The sequence below is a fragment of the Micrasema longulum genome, unplaced genomic scaffold (genome assembly GCF_059751315.1).
Source record: "Micrasema longulum isolate JH-2025_06_02 unplaced genomic scaffold, ASM5975131v1 h1tg001571l, whole genome shotgun sequence".
Lineage (NCBI taxonomy): Eukaryota > Metazoa > Arthropoda > Insecta > Trichoptera > Brachycentridae > Micrasema > Micrasema longulum.
Window position 1 is genome coordinate 229,852 of NW_028278754.1, and position 21,388 is coordinate 251,239.

The 21,388-nt window shown below is 31.3% G+C and overlaps 2 protein-coding genes across 2 annotated transcripts in view; both read left to right on the forward strand.

The window, feature by feature from the left end:
* Positions 1-8,856, forward strand: part of LOC148274815 (uncharacterized) — a 170,748-nt gene extending 161,892 nt beyond the window's left edge. Inside the window, exons 4-6 of the mRNA XM_088236569.1 lie at positions 3,618-3,816; positions 5,507-5,613; positions 8,357-8,856. Coding sequence (XP_088092695.1) covers positions 3,618-3,816; positions 5,507-5,613; positions 8,357-8,479 — 429 coding nt within the window. The 3' untranslated portion in view covers positions 8,480-8,856. The remainder of the gene's footprint in view (positions 1-3,617; positions 3,817-5,506; positions 5,614-8,356) is intronic.
* A 6,672-nt stretch (positions 8,857-15,528) lies between these two features.
* On the forward strand, positions 15,529-16,184 carry LOC148274816 (actin-binding protein WASF2-like). The gene has a single exon (XM_088236570.1). The coding sequence runs from the start codon at positions 15,888-15,890 to the stop codon at positions 16,182-16,184; it is 297 nt and encodes a 98-aa protein (XP_088092696.1). The 5' UTR covers positions 15,529-15,887.
* Positions 16,185-21,388: the final 5,204 nt, after the last annotated feature.

Sequence of the window (21,388 nt, forward strand, 5' to 3'; positions counted from 1 at the left end):
TTCCCATTTTCTAATAGTGAGTTATTTACAACTCGTTCAAAATGGCCCTCAAAATTAAATATTTGGGTAAATCATAAGAACGCAAATATTATAAAATACTATTAATATTTAAAGTATTAAATTTGTCCTCAAACATTTTGGTAAATGTTATTTAACATGTGTATATAACCACTTACTGACTTTTCTATGTCTACCGGTTTCGAGACGTATCCGTTTCTTTGCCAGGACACCAATTAACCAACTTACATGCAAAACCCACCATACACCTTCATCATAGTTGATGCACAAATATATATATATATATATTCATGTACATATTTATTTTATGAACGGATTTAGTCCATTCAAAAATGGCAAACACTAATCTTTATAATGCATACAGGCACAATTGAATAAAATACTAATAAAGACAATTACACCTAGGACAAAAAAAATATGATAATTAAATTAAACGAACTAATCGTAAAACAAAACAAAGCTTTAAGAATCATTTTGAAAAGAAACAGTGACACAAGTGTAAATTTTATGTTAAATTAATGAAAAGTACTAACATATAAGTAAATAATATTTTACAATACGATGATGTTTGTTTATTATATATATATTTATTTTTTAAAAAAAAAACAGAATTTTGGAAAAATATTGATCGAAGCCAACATGAACAATATCACAATACAAGAGAAAGGGAAAAAATCGTACTTCCATTTAGAAAAAAGGCAAAATCACAAAACTCAATTTTATATAAGGCTGTTAAATAATATAATATAATAGGAAAAAACATTACTGAAAAAAAAAAATAATTCAAGCAGAAGGTTAAGAAATTGTCTTAAATAACTTGTAAATGAAATATATGTACATTGATATTATTAGAGCACACATAAGAACATGTTTATGTGTGCCATATTTTAAAATTTAAAATAAAAAAATAACAAAATCAATGACTACTTTAAGACAAGATCTGGTCTATTTTAGTGATTGTCTAAATCTAGAAAGACTTACACCAAAAAAGTTCAGATCCTGTCTCGAGTTAGTTTAATTGGTGTCCTGACGAAGATACGGGTACGTCTCGAAACCGGTAGACTTAGAAAACTCGGTGGTTATATACAAATATTTCATAACATTTAGTAGCAGAAACTGTTTAAATTACTGCCTGTCCTGGCTGTAAATCATTTGGAAATACTAAAATTATTGTAACGGAAAAATCTTTAATGACACTTAAAAATCCCATTTTGTTCATGAAATGTAGGAAGGGAGTAGGTACGCAAAATGAGCCACTATCGTGTTCATGTCACATAAATTTAACAGTAATAACCCAAACAATTTCAGGAATAAAGAGGCGCATTTAAATTGCGTAATGGTTTTGTGGCTAACGCCATTTTCTGTGTATTTTAACGATTCCCAGGCAATATCGGCGCAAAATCGGCGCCTTGAATTTCCCAAACCTAAGATAAATTTTATCGCACCTAACGAGCGGTTACATTATTTCCTTTGTGGATAAGACGACTTTATTGGAGTTAACACAGTTTGAATTCTCTTTCTGTTTAGTAATGTAAAATGCTATTATAGTTTTTAATTACAAAAACTTATTAATCTCCACGCAGGAACATTTAAAAAAAATAATTGAAAAAACACATTTTGAATATTTTCTTTTTTTCAACCCACATAGGCATAGCCTTTGCGTATATTTACTGATTTAATCGGTTTTATGTTACAGTACGATTTTATAAATGTACGAATTTACATATACTGGTGGATTTTTTAAAGCTGGTGCGTTCTCAATACTTACACAAACGCCTTGTTTAGTATCTGTGAATAAGCTTATAGTATGACATCGCATAGTACGCTCATAGTATGACAAAAAAAATCTGTCTCTCTCACGCTCAGACGCGCTTATAAGCGTGACACGCACTACTATTGCTTTGTTAGTTGCTAATGATATGGTAATAAAATATACAGAGGATGCTTCTGCGTTCATTTGAATTTTGCTACGATTCTTAATAGTAAAATTATAATAATATGTATTCTATGTACAGGTATATGTATTAAACTATGGATTAAGAACACTGGTTTATAAATATATAATTTCATTTAATCAAATCATGTATAGGTCGATCTTTCGGAAAACCTACACCAAAATATTTTTAATGTACAGAGTATTGATTTCAAAATCTTAAATTATTAATATTAAATGTTTTTAAAAATCTCTTTTGGATTAGAGCGAAAAATACAATCACTCAAGAAACTGTAATATATTTATTTGTTTTTAAACAAGCATGTTTTTATTCAATATTTTAAATTCATTATAATAATAATTAATACAGTGTCATTAAAAAATGCACAGTACAAATTATACTGGAGAAAATATGTACACACACTAAACTTATTGATTAACAATAAAGATAGCACATTAATTTGGTTAAAATTTAATGTAACCTTTTTTAAAATCAACATCTGTAGATTTAAAATGCGTTTGTGTAAGTTTTGCGAAAGCGCTTTAGTTAAACAACCCGTACATACTTTCATCTATACAAACACATACATACATACAAATACATACACACATGCGTACATACACAAAAGAAATATTTTAGTAGTACTTGGCAAATAAATGCATGTCGCAAGAGGCAAAATAAGCAATTCACAATGGAGTCCTGGTCCCGACTCTGATGTATGGGTGCAAAGTATGGACTTGGGAAAACAGGGATGAAAGTAGGCTAAATGTTGTAATGCAATCTCTCGGTTGAATGTGTGGTAAAACCATGTACGATAGATGCACAAATATCGAGATCCGTACATTATGTAAAGCTGAGATGGGCATTATCGACAAAATTAAGAAAGGAGCTCTGCGCTGGTTTGGACATGTACAGCGAATGGACAGCGAAAGAACGGCCATAAATATTTACAATGCTCATGTTGATGGATGCAGAAATAGAGGAAGACCGAGAAAGACACGGCAAGACCAAATCCAACAAATACTTGAAGATGGACATGTAAAATGTCGGAATAATTTGCGCGCGTGCATGATAAGATGTTTGAATGTAGAGGAAGCGAGATCTGTATGCAAAGATAAAATTATGTGGCGTTCTATCCTCTCTTCTACCCTTACGGGGAAACGGCGTGATGATTTGTTGTTGTTGTTAAATATTTTGGTGTAAGAAACAAAACTTCGAAAAAATTCACCGTACGATTAAATTAGCATATTACAACAGAGATGAAGAAAATTTTAGAGAAGGTAATGTAGAAGTCTTAAGGCTTAAGACGCAGTGTGTAAAGTGGCCACTAAAACCAGCCAATGGACAGATCATAAGCCCTGTAGATGCCTAAACTTCTATATTACCTTCTCTAAAATGTTCTTTATCTATGTTGTAATATGTTAATAAACAGCTCCCCAGGGAGTTGAATCGAGTCCTTGTCTACAAAAATTTGGACAAACTCAAAACTTTGTACGATTAAATGGTCTAATTTTTACTATATGTAAGAAAACATTATTTATATCCAATTCCCCGTAGCACTGAACTTCTTCATTGAGTTAAACCCCCCTTTTAGCCAGTTGTGGTGCAAAAATACTGATAAAATAAACGCTCAAATTAATTTAGGCGTCTCTGTTGCTTTTCCAGGATGTGATTCGCCTGGAGACGCAATACTGGACCCTGGTGGACATCCCCAAGCAAGAGAAGCAGGAGACGGTACCAGCTTTCGTCTTGCGCGCTTGCGCCATCATGGAGAAGTCGCAAAAGTCGGGGGAAGGGGTCAAGACCTCCACTAAACTGGCTGAGGAGGCGGCCGACCGCAGGGAGAGGATAGAACGCCTCACTGGTACTAATCTTTATAAAAGTATACGTTATTTGGTTACGATGTAAGTATTGCTGACTTTGAAATTCCGTGCCGAGGAGGGATACGTCCCATATGTACCGTGTAATTGTTTTTTTAAATTTATTTTATTCAATTTTTACATATTCATTACAGCAATTTACAATGAATTATTAATACAACAAATTAATTGAGAAGTAAAAGTATACATATATTTTTATTATTTTTGCTGGTGGTTCATCTAAACTGCCTAACTAGGGATAGCTTCCTCGTTCTAAGGCAGTAAATAATGTATTTTATAATAATACTAGCTGACCCGATAAACGTTGTCCTGCCCGAACGTTAGCTTGCCTATTATTACCTTGGAAAAAGACTTTTCATTGATAAGTAGGTACTTAGGTACTTGTTTGTGAGTAAATTCCAAAACTAAAGATTGTTAATATTCAAATATTGAATTTAAGTAGGTACCTAGGTACTTGTTTATGATTAAATTCCAAAACATAAAATACATATTTTTCCAAAAACTGCATTTTTTGCAAACGTCGAACTCCGGTCTCCTCACCAACAGAGGGTTGTACTTATGTAGGAATACGGTATTTTAAAATTTATTAAATTTAATATTATTTTAGTATTACCAAAAATCCAGTAAAAAGAAATAAATGGGTAGAAATTATAAGGAATTTAAGGAAAGAATCTGATTGAGATCCACAAAAAACAAATGCTGATTGTAAACATTCAAAAACAAACTTTTTTTATGCACAAAAAAACAACATCTTTCAATTTTTGTGTAAATGAAGATAATATTTTTTGCGTATAATAAAGAATAACTTAACTTTAGAGACTTATCAGCAGTATTAGTGGTGTAGTGGTCAAGACGCTTGACTCACGCACGGAAGGTTCCGGGTTTGATTCCCGGTGAGAACACAAAAAATTTAAATGTGGTTTTTCTCAAGCCTGGGTGCTCTGTGATGTAATTCACCACTGTAATTAGGCCTCCTGGCCTGTTGTGGTGCAAAAATAAAAAATGTAATTAAATAATTAAATGTAATTAATTCCTAACTCCAAAGGTCATAGTAATCTGGGTCGTCTGCTACCATTTTGCTTACTTATCTTCTTTGTTCTCTCTGGTAAAGACACCTACTCAGGGCTCACCTAGCTTAATAAGTATGTTTTCCTTGTTTGGAACTTTCTGGTACTAACGAACGCCTTGGCTGTCACCCCGTAAGATCATGTTATATTGATCGGTCTCTGCCATCTAGTCGCTAACCTAATTTGGTTCAACCGGGTACTTTGGCCAGACGTATAATCTGATCACTCAGATCCCTGTATGAAGGCTGGCTGTTAGACACTTTCATTAACTTCTGAATACGGTGCGAGACATAAGTTACTAGGAATATATAATTTGGCTGTCCGAAGCACTAGGTGATTCGGACACCCGGACACGAAATCACCCCCTGTCTTGAAACAATAATTTCGCCGCCTCTCAATATCTAAAGTCAGTGCTTGTCAACCCGTGTAACCAACGATATTGTATTTCTTTAATTTCCTAGTGCTTGTACTATATGTAATCTATGAACTGAATCAATAAACATATTTGAAATATAACCATACTTGTTACTTTATATATTTTTTGCAGCGTGTGAAATCCAGTGTAATTATTGAAACCAAAAAATGAAATGTTCAATTAAATTTGCAGATATGACTACAGTCCAAATCGAAACTGAAAACACTCAGATGACAAACGATCTGTACCGCTTACTAAAGAAGTATTCTGGTCTGAGGAACCTCATACGAGAACTCAAGGTAACAATCAATTATTCCATTATGTATATATTTTTTTTTTATTTTTATTTTTATTTTTATTTTTATTTTTTGCACCACAACAGGCCAGGAGGCCCAATTACAGTGGTGAATTACATCACAGAACACCCAGGCTTGAGAAAAATCACATTTAATTTTTGTGTTCTCACCGGGAATCGAACCCGGAACCTTCCGTCTGTGAGTCAAGCTTCTTGACCACTACACCACGGAGGCCGCCTATATGATACAATATGAAAGGGGAAGTGGGGTTACTGATTGCATTGAGAGTAAATGCGGGAAACAAAATGAAGGGCACACAAACCACAGTATTTGCTAATAAAAATATGTAAACGAAGCTAGACTGCCACTGCTCAATGGAGTTTTAGTCCCAACACAAGGCTTATGTGTGGAAGTGAAACATGGAACTGGCAGAGGAAGGATGAAAGTAAAATAATGCCGTCAAAATGCAATTTCGTAGACGATTATAATCGAAATCAATGCATTGTCATGCAATTCGTCATTCATAACCCTGTCGGGTTACGAAGTTACAGTAAAGAGTAGAATGGGAAAAAAAGTAATACTAAAAGTCATTTAAAAATAAAATTAAAAACACACATAAAGTTATCCAAAGAATAACATCTAAAACAGTTATATTAAAAGCAATCAAAGTTTACATTATCGATAATTGATAGTATATGTCTGTTACTCGTGATAGTCGTGACGTAGTGATCAGCGCGTTTGCCTACCATGCAAAAAGTCTCGGGTTCGATTCCCGACATAATTGACATAAAATACGTAAAAATTAGAGCACAGCACAGTTACTTGTACCCCAAAGTTTCTAAAAACTAATTACTTTGAACGTCACTAGTTCATATGAATCAACCAATGATAAGTTGTGTAAGATTTTCGGTTTACTTACCGTCAACGGACCAATCGGCAGAATTGACCTAGGGAAGAGAACTTGAGACGTCACACGCGGAGTAATTTCATAAATACCAACCTTTAAAAAATCGTAGCGCTAATAATACGATATTTAAAATTTCAAAAAAACATTTGGCTTGGTATTAAATAACAAATATAAAAAAATTAAAAACCACTGAACTTCCTCATTGAAAGAACAATATCAAAATGTAATATAATGCAAGAGAAAAAAGTACTTATTAGATCAATAGAAGTTTTGTTCAAAGGTTGTATGATTTATACTATGATTGAAAAAGTTGTTTGATGTTGAAAAAGGTATATGTAAAAGCGAATTCTAACCAAATCTCATATTAACATAAGTGAAAGGTTCGGTGATTTTGTTGATTTAAAACATAAAGAGCACATGTGAGTAAATTCAAGCAATAAAATATAAAACAGGAAAAAATAATTGTGCTTAGTTAATCTGCTAAAAGGTGTATTTCCCACTCTGTTACTTTACTGCATTCTTCCATATGTTCTTTCCTTACCTTTTAAATAATTAGAATTATAAAAATTACTAGGACTTAATCCCAATTTCAGTCACAAATTTTCTGAAAAATGAACTGTTTTTGCAAACCAGTTTTAATTATATTTATGTTGTCTGTTCTTTGTCAAACCTTGTAACAAATATTTTAAAAGTTCTAAATGTTGAAAACAATTTACCAGTCCTGAAGATACCTTCTTAGGCGAAAGCGCTTGTTGGTTAAAATAAAATAAAAGTTAAGCTAAACAAAGAAGTTTTATTGATAATTTTACTTATAATTTTATCTAAATCATTAAATATAAAACAAACAAGCAAACTAAAATTGGAGTTTTCTTAAAATGCATTTTAATTTATGTTAGTTAATATTTGTATACGTACATATATAAGCACTTACCGACTTTGCTATGTCTAACAGTTTCGAGACATACCCGTCTCTTTGTCTGGACACTAATAAGAGTAACATGCAACTCCCACCATACACCTTCACGAAGCTAGTTGCACAAAAATATAAAACGAACCTGCTCATTGGACACATGTTATTAAAAGCTAACACCAGCGTGCACCGATTATAATGTTAGAGGACACTGAAAAAATAATTACTTGCATTTTATGTATTGTCGGGTTTCTGGCACAAGTTGGTACATACAAATTTTCGTAGTAAATTAAAGTAAATTAAAATTTGTCTCATCATTAAACATTAGTGTACCAAAAATAATGTTTTTTTAATATTTTACTAATGGTTTTATTTACATGGTTTATTTAGGATAAGCTTTTAACTTTAAAAGTGCAATATTTCATTATTATTAAAATGTCAGTTACCAACTTGTGCCAGAAACCAGACGATATTTTGTCCACATTCAATTTCAGAAATAATAGGATTTCACTTTAAAAAGGTAAACATGAACAGATATTTAACCATAGAACTAATGTACTAATGCGTACTAGAAGTACAGCGTTCGTCAGTGTCTTTGCCATGGGTTGCGGTTACGTGACTTCAACGCGTCTTTAGTAAAAACTCCTTACAAAACTAGAACTATACCTAGTCAGTAGAGTTATCGCCTAGCAAAACGAAAAGAAGAAAGACGAAAAGCCTATCTAGTTTTTTAATCAATGTATTGAACAGATAACAGACCCTCGCTTACAAAAAAGTTATTCTGTCAATGTTTTCTCACAAATGAAATATTATTAAGCTGGTGCATTTTTATTTTAATCAATGATGAACCACAATTATAGCCCGATAAAATATAATACACGGTTTTTTCAACGCATTTTAATTTGACATTCTGTGATTTTTGTTTTCAGTCAGACTACGTAAACTCCAAAGTATACCCTATGTTTCCTCGCTATACAATGCTGAAGGACATGATCAAGGACATCATACACGATCCTGACTACATGGAAGTCTGCCACGAGGTTGACTCCTAGTCGTCAAACATCCTAACATTTCTTCTGGGGTCCATTCTACACTACATTACCGATAAATGGAGTCTGCAGATGCGTCCAAATGTATTATTATTTTCATATATCCATTTACATAATACCTAAGTGAATGAGGGTATTGTCTGTATATTTTTATTTATTTAACTATTTGTACATGCATATTTGTGCGTTGGTGGGTTCATTGCTAAAATGCAATTTCTTCTTACTAACCAGTTTATAGTATTAAAATATCGAATGCTTTTTATAAATCTGCTTTCTACTCTCGTATATTTTGGGTAGAGCGATGTATTTTTTTATGCTTTTATAGGATCTATGAACAATGCTTGAATATTTCACTTTATCCAAACCAATTGTTTCATTTCCAATACCAGGCAGAAATATTTAAAAAAAAAACTAATTCACAAAGTAACTTAATAATGTTATAGCTCTAACAACAATTTAAGGAAGGAAAAGGCTATTTTTAATTTTTAGGATCTACTGAGACAGCTTAATATCATAAAATAACTTTTGCTGAGCTTTCATTAAAAACTAACCATGTGTCTGCATAATATCAACAAAAAATAATCAGTGTCATATATTTTTCGAAAACATATTATCCTTTCCTTTTAAACAATTTAAGCACAAATATTTTTAAATCAATTGACATGGACCATTTACCGATTCCACGGTAGATCTTTTATTCATTTTTTTATTTTTATTTGATTCAATAATTTGAATGGCACAAATAAATTATGCACTCCAGATTTTTATATTATCTGGCATTATCTATGAAAACATATTATTATCATGAAATTCCATTGGTGAAATAATAAAAAATATTTGAGAGACCATGAAAATAACAGGGTGTAATTTAAAAGCGGAAACATTCAAGAAAAATGGAATGTTATATATTATAAACTATATTTATTTTTATTGATCTGATACTAGCAAACAAAAAAAAATTCAATACATATTAATATGTTATAAGGGGTGCCTAAAGGTAAAGTATTTTTGTAATAATCTTCGGACCAACTAATAAAATAATTTTTTCGATTAAATTTTTTTCTAATGAACAAACATATCCTTGTACTAAAATATCAGACATGAAAAGTCAAAAACAACATATCTCATGAAACTATTTACTCTCCAGGTCTGCGCAAAAATAAAATGCTGAATGTTATTTTACTAAATAAGTATAATATTCTTACAATATCCATAAAATCACAATAAAACGTACTAGTCACTGTGAAAATACATATTTATATGAATATGTATGTTTTACTTTCGATATTGACTGAAAAATAAGACCAAATTATAGTTTCGTCATTCAAAAAGGGTTTTATTTGGTTATGAAAATCATCTTAAAAAATATTGGCATGTTGGCAGCTTTGAATATAGGTACACCTCAAACAGTAACTACTTTGAAAATTAATGATATTTTAAAATGCCAAACTGCGTTAAGAAAATAATATTTATATAATAGCAAATCAAGTATTGAAAAATGAGTATTAATAGCAAAAATGATAATATGCCCATAAAAGGCGATAGAAATTATTAAACTAATTCTAGTTCCCCAGTTTTAATTCTGGGGATTGGTTGGCAGCAAACCCATGCATCTCTTCTTCCACTCCGCTTGGTCTTCAGAGGTAGTCTGGAGCTCTGTATAGAGGTACAGTCCATATCGTGGCATATTTGTTCCAGATACTCTCAGCAGCGAAGCCCTCTGCCAACCGTTCCCTTAATCATTTCCTCATTGTGCAGGAGATGTCCATGTTGATGCATACGACCTATCCATTCTTTATGGGTTTCTGATATGGTGTTTGACTCCTGGTTTCTTCCATCCCGCTGAGAACCTGGTCATTTGTAATGTGGTATCTGTTGGAATTTCTTAGGATTCGTCTAAAGGTCCACATCTTGAAGGCTTCCAATATTGGTGTCTTTTGCCTAAGCACTGTCTCATAACCATACATCAAAATACTCCACACATATGTTTTGACTAATAATTTCTTGTGGAGCTATAGGTCCATGTTGTTGATTAATTAAAAAATTGATTTGTCTTCCTCTATTATTATTATTATTATTATGGATAACTTATATAGCGCCATTTTCGTAATGAAATACCTCAAGTGCGGTTTAATCAGATTTGTACTTCTACAGTCAGTGTCTATGGTGGGTATTTACATTCTTATTTGTAAGACAAAAAAGGTATGTTAAATACTGATCATCATTATTCATTTTAATATTCAATTCAGAATATTGAAATTCTAAACGAAAATCCACTAATGAAATAAAAATACATGCAAGATTTTCTTTTCCAGTTCTCACATTATTCACACCTTTGGATGTGAAAAATAGCGTAATGAAATACTTCACTTTATATGTAATTCATAATTTGAATATACCAAAGTGTGCTGATATTGCAATATTTGTGGATACTTTTCAATTTCAATATTATCAATCTGTCCCCTATCACTCTTTTACTATTTAATCTTATTTGCAAATTATTTACACAAGCGTGTTAATAACTAAGTTATAGTTCATGTATGAATCTACAGTTTAATTGAATGTTGTGCAGTCGACTAGTATTCTTAAATGTACCGTATACAAATATTTGGATGAGTTTTAAAGATGTGTACTAAGTACGTAAACTTTGTGGTCCTATGTTACTTTGAAATCTCTAAGATTAAATATTTAGGATTTATGTACGGCATAAGTTTAAACTAAGATAATCTAAATTGTCCTGAAGTATTGCTGTGTTTTAAACACCAATAATGTTTATTGTAAAATAAAATTTTAATGCTTCAGACTGTTACAAATATTGAAAAATTACAATGTAATGTTAAATATCAAACATTAAATTTGTGCTTTTTGTGTATTTTATGATACTGGTATAATGTATACCCATTTACTAATACTTGGATAATCAGCTTAAACAATATTCACAAAATATAAATGTTGAAATTATAGGTGAAATAGGATTCTGTAAATTGTTAGCGATGTTTCACTATGGCAACCTTAGCAACGTATGGAATTCTAAATATCTCAGAATCATTTATATATATTTGATGTAAAGTTTACTGTAAAAGAAGACTTTTTTAAACACAATTTAAAGACATAAGTAATGTTGTTAGAGTTAACCATTTAGTCATACGGAAACATTAACAACTGTACCTCTTATTTTTATTTTTTGGTGGCTTTGTTCACCTCGCTCAACTGTACCTCACATAAACACTGATTTGAATATTTCATTATTAATTATTTTCTGATCAAATTTACTCCAGAATTACAAACTGTCTGGCCTCTTATCTTTTCTGATTTGGCTTGAAAAATTACTGGCCTCTTTATTCCCTATTTTACTCGGTTCCAGTATCATTTACCTGGCTTCAATTAGTAACAATCTAAGCCGGCAAAACAAAGCATCAGTCTTTTTGCCAACAAGTTGTATTTAGCCTTTTTTACATAATTGTCTCCCTTTAAAATAATGGATCTATTAATGTTAATGTTAATGATTTGGTGGCATTAGGAATATAATTTTACTGTCAAGGCATTATGTTATTTCCTTATTCTTGGACCCGAAAATTAACATAAATTAATCATTTTATTATAAGTATCCAAATATAAAATACAATACCAATTGAATAATGTAAAATCAAAACTTACATTTGATTAAACATTATGTATTAAATGATAGTTACATCAGTAGGCATTACTTTTAAAAATTTTGTGTTTATAATTGTTTTTTTATTTAAGATTGTTTACAAACGTACAATGTTTTTATTTACACTTGATTTTAAAAGTAGAACTACCATAACTAATTTATTGAATAAAGTTGTTATGTTATTTTTATCTAAACTAATGATTATTCCCTTTTTACATTGAATGAATTTTATGGATTGGTTTTTAATCAGTGAATTATCTTATTGATCTCAATATTTATTAATTACAATTTGAACATAAATATATGTGTTCATAGGCTTAATATTACATGTAATCTCTTTTATATGAAAAATGAAACACTCATATTTTTATTCTTCGATTTAAAAAAATAAATAAATCAAAGTTCTTTCAACGGGTATACTTATTTGTGTATTTGTTACTAATTAAAATATGTATTATACATAATGTTATTGTATTGGTGTTATTCTGCTTGTATGCCTTTAGACTAGATCTGCGTGCCAAATAATAATATGTGTTTAATGTTCAATGTGTATCAAATAAATATATAATATAACATGTATGTACTTAATATTCCATTATAATCAGTATTTTATTGAACGAACAATGACTTTGCACAGTTTTTGCATAGGTTGTTTTAATTCTTCTAGAGATGTGAATTCAAAATATTTATTGCATAACCATTCATGAATTTTTAGATTTTTCCAATCAAATAGTAATATTCATCACTAACCTAGAAAAATTTATTTTGAAAAATCGCTAAGTAAAACATGTCTGAAAGCAGTACAATAATTTAATCATTCATAAATATACTTTTAAGTAGGCAAAATAATAACCAACAAAAATTTGCTTAAATAAGTGTTATATTTAAGATATGTATATTAAATCGGTGATAAGAATTTGAACCATGTTCTTTTCGAGAGTTCACGTTGCTGAAAATTGAGAAATAATGGAAAATAGTTGAATAAAAGGTTGCTTTTTGTGTTTACATATCGTGAAAGTTTTTATTGCAAGAGTGAGTGAGAAAAAGTCACCTACAAATCTTTGACAATGAAAAGGTTACATAATAATATGAAATTAGGCTTAATACTTATGTATTTATTAGCAGAAAATAAATGCATAGTCTGCTATGTAATTCCACTGAGTGTTCCAATAAAATAATATATATAACATGAATGTATGCGTACAACTAATATACTGATTTGTTTAATGTATTTAAAAAATATGTTTGTTAAATGAAACATATGTAGAGTAAAACCTTGGATCAAATCCATAATTTCATTAAACAGTTTTTTTTATATTGGACCATATAACACCTTTTCAAAAATTACATACGATTATTGAGCCATAGGGATGAAATAATTATGATCTAAACTATGGCCAATCACCATGTTACACTCATGGACAGAATGTTAATTAGTACACAAATAACCTACTCATCTTGTTTATTTTTATAAAGTGCATGTAACAACACTAAACACAACAAAACTCTCCTCAGAGCGGTCATTGCATATGGTGCCGAATGCTGGGTTATGACTTATGACCAAAAGAATAAAAACATGGTGATTGAAAGAAAAATATTAAGAAAGATATTTGGTGCTGTCAACCAAAGCGGAGTGCAAAGGAGACGACCTTATCATGAATTAGAGGCACTGTATGGCGAACCCAACATTGCACAATTCATTAAAATAAGAAGATTACAATGGTTGGGCCATTTGCACATAATGAATGATAGCGGTACCACAAAAAAGATTGTTTATGCCACTCCGAAAAGCAGACAAAGCAAAGCCATACCAAAATTAAAATGGCTGGATAGTGTGGAAAGTCACATTAGAGCAATTGGCCTGACAAACTGAAGAAGAGCCGCATGGTGTAGGGAGGAATGGAGACAGATTCTGGAGGAGGCCAGGGCCCACATTGAACTGTAGCGCCACTTATGATGATGAGCAAAACTAAATATATGAATCCAAGGTATCACTGTACATATTCTCAATGCTTCAGATTAAGCTAGGGTATATGATTAATATTTAAATATGCCTATTATCCGAACCATGCAAGTTTATCTCTTTTGTGTATGACTCAAAAGATAATATATTATTACTGATAACATTGATGTCACTATTTGGGTATTACATAGGTACTGCTATGTACAATGATAATTTCGCTATATTTTTATGCATCTCGAACTTCGTCTAGAATTACTTAAGTGTTTTAGAATATGTTTATGTACTTAAATGTATTAGTTGGTTCTCATTAATGGTAATGTCTGATGATGATGCTTATACTTTTTGAAAATGAAAACTGATGGGAAATTTTTGTTTTCCAAATAAGAAACAAGCCTTGGCACGTAACATTAGGTTTTTAAAATCACACTACCCAATATGTAGATATCTAAAGTAAATAACAATTTACTGTAGATTTATTATTCAATCACTCAAAATTTAATCGGTTTTCAATAATATGTACTTTAAAATTATTCATTCGGTTTCAAGCTTCATAAAATTATCAACCACATTTGAAACAGAATACCAAAATAAGTATTTGTGTTAAAGTGCATCTAATTAGGAGTTACCAACAAACTTAATACCTCGACGACGCACATATTTCATATCACAAACGTTTAGTATTGCATTTTTAATCATTAAAATAGAACACATTCATTTCATGTACCTGCGTGATATTACATGAACGGATAATAAAAAAGCTCTAAATTTATTGCAACAGAGGGAGAAAACATTTTTGAGAAGAGGCTTTGGAAGTCTAAGCATTTACCGGACTTATGACCTGGCATTGGCAGGTTTAAGTGACCACTTTACACACTGGACATAAAAGCTTTTGAAGTTGTGTTATTCAATTAATATGCCTATTGTTTAAAGTATTATAATAATCTAGGTTAAATGTGTAACTATATGTTTAATATAGGCAAACAGATATGTTAACTGACGTAAAATGCTTGTTGAATATGTATTGAAATAAATTGAAAGGTTTGTGGAGAAATGTGCATTTTATTTTAAATTCCGCTGTAATTCAGTATAATCAACTTTATTAGAATTTAAGAATGAATAAAAAAATAAATACGCTAAAAAGCAAGTAAATCATAAAACCAAATGAATAAAAACAATTCACAAAAAATAGCACCATCTGAATAATTAGTAACATACTTTAAATTTTATGACGTTCTTCTCGCATTTGGTTCGAGTCTTGACTGAATAAAGTAACTAAATTCTATACCGCTAGATGGCTGAATACCTAGAAAAATGAAATACCTCGCACATGTCAGTTGCCATGACTACAGTCGCGCTTCTACCGGCGCAACGCGGCAGCGCGAAGCGGCGGTAAAGTTTCTTGCAAACTGCACTCGAAAACGTATTCCCGATTCCCGCGCGAAGAGTGGGCGAGAGTGGTTGTGTTCGTGGACGATGCAATCGCGTATAATTACGAAAGAAATGAATCTTCCAAATAAATTAATGACGTTTTAAAACTTCCTGACCACCGTGAAAATGTGTTCGATGTAAAATATGTATCATATTTGTAATTGTGTTGCGCTGTGCTTGTTTTAAATTAAGTATTACAACAAACTTTTAAAAAGTTTGAAACCGTTTACGATGTGAATGAAATAAAACAGTGGTCGTTTTGCCAGTCAGTTCTTCCAAGGTGAGACCATTCAATAAGCAAAATAGTTTTGTTAGTGAGAATAATGCCGCTTTGAAATTGACCGGTCGTTCAAAACCGAAGCGAAATGCCGTTTGTGTTGCGTGTGGTCGAGCCGAAGTATCTCTCTAGAACGAGTTTGCACGATGAGAGCGGAGTGGCGAAGGTGAAGGATGACGAGTTGCTGGCGGTTACCAACTGCACCCTGAGCAACGCCCTCAAGCAGTTGGCTTCCCTGGTCATCCTCGCCAACGACGTCTTCAGCGACCTGACGAGCGAGCTCAACACCATCGGGGAGAGGTCCAAATGTCTGCAGCTCAAGATCAGCAAAGTCAGCGAACGAGTGGAGCTTTACGACCCAAAGAAAGTCCCAGTCCGTAAGTAAAATACTCAATTTTATCCACCTGACACTTTCTTCGTGAATTAACATTTTACGTTGTTTTTAATTGCTTGAAGATAATAAAAAAACGGTTTCCGGGCACATAATCAAGGCGTCAAATAACTATATAATTTTTAGTAATTACTAAGTATTCTTAAAACTAACAAAAAATTATCGAAATCTTGGCAGTCTTCAAAAAATATTTCAAGAGTTTTTCAGCATAATATTACATCGGAGGTGGAATTTTTTTAGAAAAGGAATATGAAAGTCTAGGCATTTACGGGGTTGAGCATTTTTTTGATAAATTAAGGTATCCTTTTTTTGACGCCTTGACAAAGTAATAGGTTTGTTCCCAAACCAGCGTCGAAATCCGCATTATAATCTTAATTCTCTATTCTGTGATAAAAATAAACGTCATCATTCCCTTTCCGCACGTAATGGTGCGTAGGGCACTGCATTGGTACATCAATCGTAGCGTATCTTAATAGTTTTTGTTATATGAAAGTAAGATGATGTCTTAAGCTTCAGGTAAGGGTCCCTACTATGAAATATTCTAGTGAAAAACCATTTTAAATCAATATTTCATAAATATTTACAATGGAAAACATTGTTTACAACGCAAAATACACAAAAAGTATGAAGTTGGTGCTTAAAATAGTAATTACTTATACCTTTCTTTTTTGACCCCTAAGGCACCAAATGGTGCATAGTGCACCGAATTCGTTCGAAGGAAAGATGACCGTTCTTATATCCTACACTAAATTAATACGTTTACTTCTGTATAATCGCTTGCTAGATACTAAATTCAATAATATTTCTGGAAATCCCAAGGGTATTTTATTTAAATCACTTAATAATCTACCGGGAACCCTAAACTGGTCATCAAAACCCATCGTACCTACTTATAAAAAATGTCATGAGCACTGAAACCCCACTTTATGGTACATAAATGTATAGGGTAGACCTGTAAACTCTACTTTTCTGTAAAAACTTGTAATATGACACCTTATGAAGAATAATAATTTTAGCTTTCGGATTTTGGTTGGTTCGAAGATAATACTAAATTAGATTATTTAAAAAATATACGATGTTGCAACCCCCTCATAAACGTAAAATAAAAATATATATAAGTGTTATACATAATATATTCCTCCCAACTCAACACGGACTTTGGTTCCATGGAGTTGGGATTTGTGTATCAATAAATGTTACATAAATACATTGTGAATAAAATAAATAAATAAACATATTTATTTTTTACATTTTTTATTTTATTCTTAATCTTGAAATATGGCACACATAAACATATTCTTATTTGTGCTCTAATAATAACAATCTACATATATATCATTTATAAGTTGTATAACACATATTTCTTAACCCAACCTTTCGTATTTAAATATTAATAATTCTTAAAGCTTTGTTTTGTAATATCGTTACTTTGTTTAAATTTTCTCGATTCGATAAAAAAAATAAATTATAAATATGTCTATATATTTAACTTCCAAATTACTATAGTTATCATGGCAGTTCTTTAAATTAATTAATATTATTTTTATACTCATATTATTTCAGGCATCTGGTGATGCAATTTTATTCCTTCATAAAAAAACAATTTTATGATTATGTATTTTTCAAGTATGGGAGTTGTATTCTATCCTAGTAATATCATTACATATATGGTACATGTTCATTTTTATTTAAAGCATATTAATGTAGTAGGTATTTGGCCACTTTTTTTAAAACACTTAAATGTAAATACACATTTATTATGCATCGGTCTTATTTTACGTGTAATTTAATTTCGTAGATTTAAAATAATATCTTTTTTATTACTAAATCAGTATCTGCTATTTTTAGTTTAATTAGCTTTTTACATCTGTGCAAAAAGCGAATGAATTTGTGTAAGAAATATTATTAAATGCCAACGTCTACATTACCCACCTGGTTTATCGGAATTTCTGATTGATTAACTTAAATATTACATTAATAATGGTTTATTAACAAAAATTACAATTTCTTTATCTACAACATACATAGTTAGGTAATAGATTTCTCTGGATTATGACTAGTCTGCCTAACAAGGTACAACATGTTTTAAGGCAGACATTTTTATGCAAAAATAAACAATCACATGACTACCTACTAGTTAATTTGTTATAAAGTTATACAATACATATACCATTTATTGATGTAAAAACTTATATTTACATATGTTATCAATTTTAAAATAATTGGTACACTTCCACTTATTTATTTGACCAATTAGCGCTTTCACCAATGGGCATCTTCAGACTGAATTCCATCAAGAATAGTCAACAAATAATTTAAATAAAATATACCATTTATTATTTTAGAATGTTTTTTAAGTTTAAGTTTTCTGATTTTTCTCTACCTAAATCCAGTAACCATTTTATTACAAATTTGTTCAATAGAATTCGAGTCATGGTTTTCTAATGTTCGAGTAACATATTTAATTTTTTAGGGCCCAGAAACCTGAAATTTCTTTGCCCGAATTCAGAATTTGTTGTAGACACCATGACCCTTCCTTTAGTTTGACTTCTGGTAGTGTGTGAGTGTTCCTTTTGGTATTTGGTAGAATAATTTGCTTTCACAAACATAACTATTCTTAATTAATTCATGATTTAAGATAAATGTTTAATCACCAGTACCTTTTTTCGTGCGAACCAAATTAAATTACTGTAATACCTTCTAAGAGATGCTGAGAAGACGCCGAGATGTCTTTATAAAACACGGTTTTTTACATTCGAAGACCGACTCAAAAACCAGTTTTGAAGTCCAACGGATTCCATTTGCAGACGAGAACTCTCCGATAGATACTCACGACTTAACTACTCACGGTCCAACCGAATCGAGTTACCAAACTGCCAACTACCCGGTTATTAGAATATCTGACTAGGCAGATTATAAAATTCCCCGAAGAGATAAACGACCTGCGAAATTGGCCGTTTGCATAATGAGACGAGAGTAATTTCATTTTACACCTCAACTTCCAGCGTTAGCACGCTTTTCTTCGGTTTATTGTCGTCATTCGCACAAAAATATCGCCATCAAAGTGTATCCAAGCATTGGGAAATTTTGTTTAGTAGAAAAGATAGAATCCTGTGGTAAAAATATATTCAAATATCGTCTACCGAAATGCACATTTGCTCCTGTAATCGTGCCGATTTAACAGTTGGCAACGGTAAATTAAATACTCTGAATTCCATACAGGTGGGATGTAGGTACATACACAAGACACAGTAAATTTAATAATCGTATGGTTTCATATGTTTATTTACGATGTCAGTCATTATTATTTATTTTTTTTGCACCACAACAGGCCAGGAGGCCCAATTACAGTGGTGAATTACATCACAGAACACCCAGGCTTGAGAAAAATCACATTTTTTTAATTTTTGTGTTCTCACCGGGAATCGAACCCGGAACCTTCCGAGCGTGAGTCAAGCGTCTTGACCACTACACCACGGAGGCTTATGTATGTACTCGTATGTTAATTATTATATTTACACCTTTTACATTATTTTTATATAACTTTTTTCTTTTCTTACTCTTTATATTTAAATTTATCTTGTTTCAATTTACTTTATTTTTATTACTACTACTACTACTACTACCATCACGCCATTTCCCCGTAGGGGTAGGCAGAGAGAATGGACCGCCACACACGTCTATCCTGGCATACAATCCTAGCCTCTTTCACATTCATACATCTTGTCATACATGCCCTTCGGTTCTGTCTGCTTTTGACATGACCAGACTTAAGATTTTGGTTTATCTGATCATGCCACGTCTTCCTTGGTCGTCCGCGTCTAACGTTGCCGTTCATTTTTGCCATATATATTTGTTCTACCATTCTCTCGTCGTCCATTCGTTCTACGTGACCAAACCATCTCAGAGACCCTTTCTTAATCTTATCAATTATACTTGTCTCAGATTTACACTCTCGCCTGATTTCATCATTCGTAACCCTGTCATACATTGATTTCCCACACATTCGTCTAAGAGATCGCATTTCAACCGCGTTCACTCGGCTTTCATCTTACTGAATATAAATATATATTTTTTATTTTGATACCGATAATGTATTTAATTAATAGCTTACACCACTGTGGAAAATTTATATTGACTGTTTTCACAATTTTCGTTCATATACAGGGTGTTCTTTAAACCCTGTCACATCCGAAACCACGATGATCAGTTTGGGCAAAAGGACATATTTGCATATTTAAAAAAATATTTAGAACAAAGAAAATTTTAAAAATAAAATATTAAACAAAACAAACGGTTGCTTAGTTCTGCAGGGGAGAAACGAGGGGAACGCGGCCGCGCATTTTTGGCGTATCAGACTTCCCCTCCCCCCTCCTTGTTTCTCCCTTGCAGAAGTCAGAAACTATTGTCTTTTTCTGATATTATTTTTTTATTTTTTATTCGTTAATACTAATTTAATAAAATATAATTAATATAGAAAAGTAACAATCTGTATACAAGCTTTACACCTGTGTGAGTACTGTGGTTACCTTGAAATAAAGGTAAATTAAAAGTTCCATTAACGAAAGTTTAGGAAATACGAGTAAATTGTGTTGAATAATTTGTAGGTGTGTTAGAAGTGTTTCTAATCAATTAATGTTTCAATAATATAAATGAATATTTGGAAGATGTAGAATAATGTAAAATGTATAAAATTAAATTAAGGTAAGCAATAGACACCATAATCTTGTGTAATATTTTTACTGTTAATGTTTTTTTAAACTTTTTCATTTAATTGTTTATTATTTATTTTTTTGAAATTATTTTTTATTCTATTTTTTTATATTGTTTTGGTTAAACTGTAAGAAACTGCAAGAGGCAAAAAGTCCGCCATTTAACTGTGTATACCTTTGTTATTATTTTGTGTGTATGATATTGTATATTACGGTTGATAAAGATTTATTATTATTATTATACAGTATGTATTTTATTAAATAAGTAGTTTAATATGCGCTAAATATTTTTAATGCTTATCGATTAAAAATATTTTCTTAAGTGCTTAACTTGTCACTAAATGTACATACGTATTTGTGCAATTCGAATTGATGACCATTTGTCGCAGATAAGGAACGAAAGGTTGACTCATTAAATAATAGTATCATGACAAGTTGTAAATATTTACCCACGTGTGTAGTGTTTGTTATTTTAATCTCGCAGAT